This window comes from Astatotilapia calliptera, chromosome 2 (assembly GCF_964374335.1).
Source record: "Astatotilapia calliptera chromosome 2, fAstCal68.1, whole genome shotgun sequence".
Lineage (NCBI taxonomy): Eukaryota > Metazoa > Chordata > Actinopteri > Cichliformes > Cichlidae > Astatotilapia > Astatotilapia calliptera.
In genome coordinates, this window is record NC_137423.1 from 34980681 (window position 1) to 34987729 (window position 7049).

General features: G+C 39.0%; 1 protein-coding gene across 3 annotated transcripts; it reads left to right on the plus strand.

Annotated features, from left to right (window-relative positions):
• Window positions 1-1281: 1281 nt before the first annotated feature.
• On the plus strand, window positions 1282-7002 carry rbmx (RNA binding motif protein X-linked). Of its 3 annotated transcripts, XR_013912216.1 has the most exons (10): window positions 1285-1372; window positions 1696-1821; window positions 2359-2465; window positions 2551-2716; window positions 2861-3001; window positions 3205-3322; window positions 3525-3650; window positions 3732-3823; window positions 6068-6173; window positions 6876-7002. XR_013912216.1 is itself a non-coding variant. In XM_026145134.2 (9 exons), the coding sequence occupies exons 2-9, from the start codon at window positions 1713-1715 to the stop codon at window positions 4884-4886; spliced, it is 1176 nt and encodes a 391-aa protein (XP_026000919.2). In that variant the 5' UTR covers window positions 1282-1586; window positions 1696-1712; the 3' UTR covers window positions 4887-5186. The 3 variants fall into 3 exon arrangements, 2 of the variants coding, with proteins under 2 accessions (XP_026000919.2, XP_026000911.2); XM_026145134.2 differs by lacking the exons at window positions 6068-6173; window positions 6876-7002 and adding an exon at window positions 4570-5186 and having other exon boundaries at window positions 1282-1586; XM_026145126.2 differs by lacking the exons at window positions 6068-6173; window positions 6876-7002 and adding an exon at window positions 4570-5186.
• The last annotated feature ends 47 nt before the right edge of the window (window positions 7003-7049 follow it).

A 7049-nucleotide genomic window follows, 5' to 3' on the forward strand; every position in this document is an offset into this window, starting at 1 on the left:
TTGGCTTCCTGTTAAATCCAGAATTTAATTCCAAATCCTGCTCCTCACAAACAAGGTATTAAATAATCAGGCCCCATCTTATCTTAATGACCTTGTAGTACCATATCACCCTATTAGAGCACTTCACTCTCGCACTGCAGGCTTACTTGTTGTTCCTAGAGTATTTAAAAGTAGAATGGGAGGCAGAGCCTTCAGTTTTCAGGCTCCTCTTCTGTGGAACTAGCTTCCAGTTTGGATTCGGGAGACAGACACTATCTCTACTTTTAAGATTAGGCTTAAAACTTTCCTTTTTGCTAAAGCACATAGTTAGGGCTGGACCAGGTGACCCTGAATCCTCCCTTAGTTGTGCTGCAATAGAGGGACAATATGGTGCTATGAGGTCTTTAAGATAAGATGGGGCCTGATGAGTCAAGACCTTGTATGTAAGGAGAAGGATTTCAAATTGGATTCTGGATTTAACAGAGCCAGTGAAGAGAAGCTCATATAGGATAAATATGGTTTCTGTTTCTAGTGCCTATTAGCACTGTTGCTACAGCATTCTTGATCAACTGAAGGCTCTTTAGGGAGGTTTTAGACTTGATAATAACAAATTACAATTGTCCAGCCTAGAAGTGATAAATGTCCATTTTTTCAGCAACACTCTGAGACGGGATGTTTCTAATTGTATGGCCTATAGTGTAATCATCAGTTTTATCTAAATTTAGAAGCAGTAAACTAGTGGTCATCCCAGCTTTTATGTCTTTATGACATTCCAGCAGTTTAACTAATTGTTGCTGTTCATCAGGCTTCAAGGATAAATAAAGTGAAGATTAAACTGCATTACAGTGAAAGTGTATGCAATGCATTCTAATAAGGAAAGCAAGGAAATGTAATTAGAATTGGTCCATATGTAACCTTAGTGTGCAAAGAAGATTCCACATTTACATTTAAAAATCGGGATCTATTAGATAGATATGATTACAATCACTTCAGTGCAGTTCCTTTAATACCTACAGCACTGACTAATCGCTGTAGTAAAATATTATATTCAAGAGTTACAAATATTGCACTGAGTTCTAGCAGGATAAGCAAAGAGACTAGTCTAGTGTCAGAGGCCATAAGAAGATCATTTGTAACCTAATACGGTTTATGTACTATGACGAATTCTGACTGAACTGCTCAAATTATGCAATATATATTTTTAAGTGCGAGTAGTTTTGAACATGTAGAATGACATGGCATTGTAGAATATGGAGTAATGCTTCTGGACTCTAGGCGGCAGCATCACAATTGGGGTCAACTGGTCTACGGGAAACGGAAATGAAGAAGAAGGGTGAGAAGGCGGAGAGAGGAACCATTTTTATCGTCGCTGTAGCTTTGATAAAGTCGCGGGGTAATGCAGTTAGTTGTGTGTATGCATGCTAAAATTTAAGCTGTAATTTTTTTTATATTTGCTTTTAAAGTAGCTTGTTGGTAGACGTGAAGCAGAGTCTTTTGTTAGTAGCGAAATACTTATTAGCTAACGGGCTAAAGAAGCAGCTGAAATCGGTAGCATTTTTATCGCCATTTTGCGCATTCAGTAGCTCCCTACTTTTGGCAGCAGAAAGGTAATTCCAAAGTAATGTGTGGCTGTTTATTTCAGGATACAGCGTTCCTTTTTGTTTCAGGGTTGATGCTCATTTTTAAGTTAAATGTATGGTCTTTCTTTCCTTTTAGGTAGCAGACTTCGGAGCATGGCGGAGGCCGACCGACCAGGGAAGCTCTTCATCGGCGGACTGAATACGGAGACCACCGAAAAGGCCTTGGAGCAGTACTTCAGCAAATATGGCAGGATTGTGGAAGGTGGGAATGGAACCCCTTTTGGCCATATCATGTTCAGTGCATATCCTGGATAAAGTACTTCTAAAATTGCTCAGTGTTTGCTGTTTGGCGCCTTTATTCTGGCAAATGGGTGGTAGCGAAATAATGGAACAAATTTTTATTCATCTGTGTGTATATTTAAATTTACTGTTACAGCGTAGGGAAATCTGAATAACCCCTTTTTAATACACTAACTTTGCAGTTTTACCATCTTCTACGTTATCCACATAGTTTGTGACATTTTTTCCACTTCATTTAAAAGAAAGCCTGTTCTTCCAAACTCTAATGTATAATACTGTATTTACTGTAAATGGCCGTATAGTCTTGCTGAGGGAAATAAAAAAACCTATGAACCATGAAAGGGACACAAAGAAACCGAAATTAGTCACTTTCGATTATGGGGTGTCATAGAAGTGTGCCTTTATCTAATTTAAACTGTTAAAATGAGTCACTTTTGTATTTAACTTGGCTAATTGAAAAACACAAGCTCACTTCTGATCATCAATTCCTTTATTTCAGTTCTTTTGATGAAGGATCGTGAAACAAACAAATCAAGAGGCTTTGCATTTGTAACTTTTGAAAGTCCTGCTGATGCAAAGGATGCAGCACGCGAAATGAATGGAAAGGTAAGTGATGACTCGAATTGGCTGTAATAAAAATAAAAAAGAATCAGCTAAAAAATATGATTTATACTTGTAACTCTTCTACCAGTCTCTTGATGGCAAGCCTATCAAGGTTGAGCAAGCTACAAAACCTCAGTTTGAGAGTGCTGGCAGGCGCGGACCTCCACCCATGCACTCTCGCAGTCGCGGGCCACCCAGAGGTCCACGTGGTTCAAGGGGAGGTCCTGGTGGAATGAGAGGCCCCCCATCAAGAGGTAATTTATTTAGTTATTTTTTTGGGTCTGCTCAGTTTGTAAATTGAAAGAATCTGTGTAATGATATAATAATCTCTGGATGGATTTTTGTTGCAGCTTTTGAATGTAGTATATTAATATGTGCATTTCTTGTTTGTTTAAAAGACTACTATGATTCAGGAAGTGTAGAACCCTTCTTTAAAGGGATGTCATCCAGAGGCCCCCCTCCAATGAAACGAGGGCCCCCTATTCGAAATGGAGGTCCCCCACCCAAGAGGTCTGCCCCATCTGGTCCCATGAGCAGACGTAAGTGCTTGTACTCTGCAATATTTAAATGCAGGAAGTGATGTGGAAGAAATTACCAAAAAAAAAGTTAATTGCACAGATTTTAGTCTCTAGATTTAATTTAGTATCTAGTTTCTGTTTCTCTTGCAAATAACTAGATGGGATACTTCTGTCTCATGTTAATTTGGTAATTAATCTTCTCAGTTTCTCATTATGTGTTCCAGCTCCCATGTCAAGGGACAGAGATCCCTATGGTCCACCTCCACCTCGCAGAGACTCGATGATGTCCAGAAGGGATGATTATCCATCACCCAGAGATGACCATTACAACTCAAAAGACAGGTTGGTATTTTCGTAATACACACTAGTGTGACCATACATGGCAAACCTCAAGATTGATATACTGTAACATGCTGATAGTTGCTGTTACTTAGAGCTATTGTGGTCATCTTTTATATTTGAATTTTCTGTTTAAAAAGTCCACGTATTTAACACAAATGTATGCTCAGGAAACAGTATTGAGGTGTATTGTAATCTTTCACAGCTACTCCAGTCGGGATTACTCCAGAGATTCTAGGGACTATGGGCCACCTTCCAGAGATTATTCCTATAGAGAATATTCTAATTCCTCTTCCCGCGATGACTACGGCTCAATGTCAAGAGGATACGGGTATGAGCCTGGATTGATACAAAAAGTAAAAACCTGAGGTCAGATCTTCCTTGGTTGTTAAGTGACAATTGCTTTTTGCAGTGACCGTGATGGTTATGGAGGAGGCAGGGAGCCAAGAAGCTATATGGACCGTCCTAGTGGTGGCTCCTACCGGGACTCATATGATGGTTACGGTAAGACATAACTCCATGAGTGAAATGACAATGTGTAATCGCTGTGGCACAAAGAAGAAGTGCGCAAATATTCAACCAAACCTGCCTTGTCCTATCACAAGATACTGCAGTTTTTTTTTGCATCCTCAGAGGAAACCACATGGTAATTTATTTTTTTCTTTCCCTGACCTACAATCCAAGTTGTATATTTTCATACTACTAGCAATATTTTACCATTGGCATCTCCACTGAAAAAACAAAAGTGTCTACATACCAAAGTCTGCATTACCCCTGCATTCATCAGGAGAATATGAGTTTGGCAATATCATGTGTATGTGATGCACCTCAAAGTTTTTGCAACCATAAGGAACCTCAAAAATCCTTGGAAACATCCGTTGCCCGTTATGTGTTGTCCAGCAAAGTACTCCCTCAAGGAGTAATCTTCAAAAACCATCAAGACAACTGAAAACCTCACCCTAACCTACACTTGGATCTCTAAATGGAAAAATGGCTACTCAAATCAAAGGCATGCTGAAATGGGTACCACTACCTATTTGTTCTGTGCTTGGATATATTACTGCGCATATCAACAAAATATCCATGTTAAGTATTAAAAGGGTGGAACATTTTAAATATGCCATCCATTAAATTTTATTTATTTTTTGTCACAGAATGAATTCTATTGGCAAAAAAAAATAGCACTTGACCGTGCAAAGAAAAATGTATAAATTGAACTTTGCCAATTACCTGAACCATTGACCCTGCAGGTAACTCTCGCAGCGCCCCACCTTCAAGGGGCCCCCCACCATCCTATGGTGGGAGCAGTGGAAGCAGTCGTTATGATGACTATGGCAGCAGTTCCCGGGATGGCTATGGCAGTCGTGACAGTTACCCCAACAGTCGGAGTGACCCATATCCACCTAGCCGTGGTGAGCGAATGGGCAGACAGGATAGGGGCCCAGCTCCCCCTGCCGAGAGAGGCTACCCTCCTCGTGACTCGTACAACAGCTCAAGTCGTGGAGGGCCACGTGGTGGCCGTGGTGGCAGTCGAGTCGATAGAGGAATGGCTCGCAGCAGATACTGAACTGGACTTGGAAATGTCATTAAACCAAACGTTAGTCTCCATGCACACTTAAAACGTGTTTTGGAGGAAGGACAAACTAGCCATGTCTAAATTTGTGGAATCTGAAGCTTAGTTTTGAACTGTGTCTTGACTTTCCCAATTTTCTTTTTTCTTTTATGTGTAAAAGTTTTTTTTCTCTTGCTTATGTCAGTACAGTTACCAAGTGAGTGTTAGTTTTTTGTACTTTCAGTGCTGTTGAAATCTGCAATGCCCTATAAGTATGGCTTTCCTAATCTAATAAAGGTTTTAGTTGTACCATAACTTTTTCTCGATTTTTCAACAACAGACCGTAACAAATGTTACGTAACAACATGATCTCCTTAAAAAGGTCCTCTGTAAAACTTAGGTGAGTCTGCTAAATATTGGAATGAGATGCGTTCATTCTTGCCACAAATGTACTTCCAACTGGACGCTACTGTTTTCACGGTTAGGCAAATGTTACTGTCAAAATGTTCCAATGTAGTTCCTTGGAAATGGATTCATCACCCTAGAGCCATTTGATGGCATGCAACGACCAAATGCAACTCGACTGATAGTCAACAGCTGGTAAGCAAAGCAAAACTCTTTGTTTCTCATCTGTAAATGAGTTTCTCATTGTCCTGTATTGCACTCTCCAGTCAAAGGGCGATATTCAAGGAAACTTGGCTTCAAGGGACAAAAGGAAAAAAGGAAGTCGACTGAAATGAACCTTTTCGTTGTAGTCCATTTTCGTCACTCAAAATTGTCAAAAGTGCAGCAACATGCCAAGAAGTTTCTTCCCTTTTCACCCGTGAATGCTTTTAACACCCATTTTACCAACTGAGCCCCAAGGCTCCTTTTTGCCCAACCAGTCATCCGACATCAGTAAAATGATTGGCAACCGTGCATTTTTACATCATGGGGTAATATTTAGTATTTTTTTTTTCCTCTATAAACACCTCAAAGCAATCTTTAATTTAAAGACTTGGTATCAAAATCATTTCCTTGAGCATGCCAATTCAAACAATGGAGACCGTTGGAAGAGCACCATCATCCTAACTGCCAAACCGGAAAACAATGAAACGAATGTACAGTTGGACCAAGGACAACAATATCATTTTCAATTACCTCATAATACATAATTAAGAAAAAAGCCCCATACTAATATGATAATCTCATTGCAGGATGAACATTGCTTCAAGGCAATTGCCCTTTCAACATATCTGAATGTCTTCAAGTCCTGGACTAGTTGAGCTACAGTGCATCCGCATAACCATGTCTAACAGACTAGTAAGTCTTTATCTACCTGTACACAATTAAGATGGGGTGGACAACTTTTACTGCTGAGACATTTTACAGCAATTTTGCCCCAAATGATGAACACAATGTGTTTTAAAATCCATGTGAGCCTGTCAGCATCACTAATGATGTAAAGTAAAATCTTCAGTAATTGACTACAGTGGGCATTATGATTATTTTAATACCTTTTTGTATTTTCTGCATGTTAGGTATGTTTGTTTTCTTTTACTTGCATTATTTTCTGTAACTTATTAATGTAAAATGGGAATTTAGAGAATCCTAGAAAGTAGAGTTATGCAGGGCACTTTGATACCAACCTGTGTTTTTGAAAATGGTTTGATATGCCAAAAGAATTTAGTTTGTTTTTAAGATGCTAGGAGGAAAATAATTTGAGATATCAAATATACTTCTGTACAAAACATTTGAACCTTTTTTTATGCGGTGCTATGAGGAAGTTCCTGTTTGGCCCACTAAATGCAACAAACAAAACTAAGTTGGTTGAGTCCTGTTGTGACTCTGTACTATTTTCTTTTTAGATTACTTCCTGAAAGTCCTGTTATGGCTGCTGTGTATATTATTGTGTGTGTATAATTTGTAAAAAATAATCTGAAATTATGCAAAAAACTCCCAAGTTTGTTGGACAAATGATATTGTTGTTAAATTTAACTTTTTATTTCTTTTGCTGTCTTTCAGATGCTGGCACAGCTTTCTGTTCAGAGGTCGGGCTGAATCTTCGTATTGAGCAACGCATTGAAAGTGGGAGAAATGTACAGCCATCAAATGAACTTTGTACTGTTTTCAATAAAAGCTTTGAAGAGGTTTTCCGTTTGCTGTTTTGTTGTCCTGAAATTTAAGATTTTGGCCATG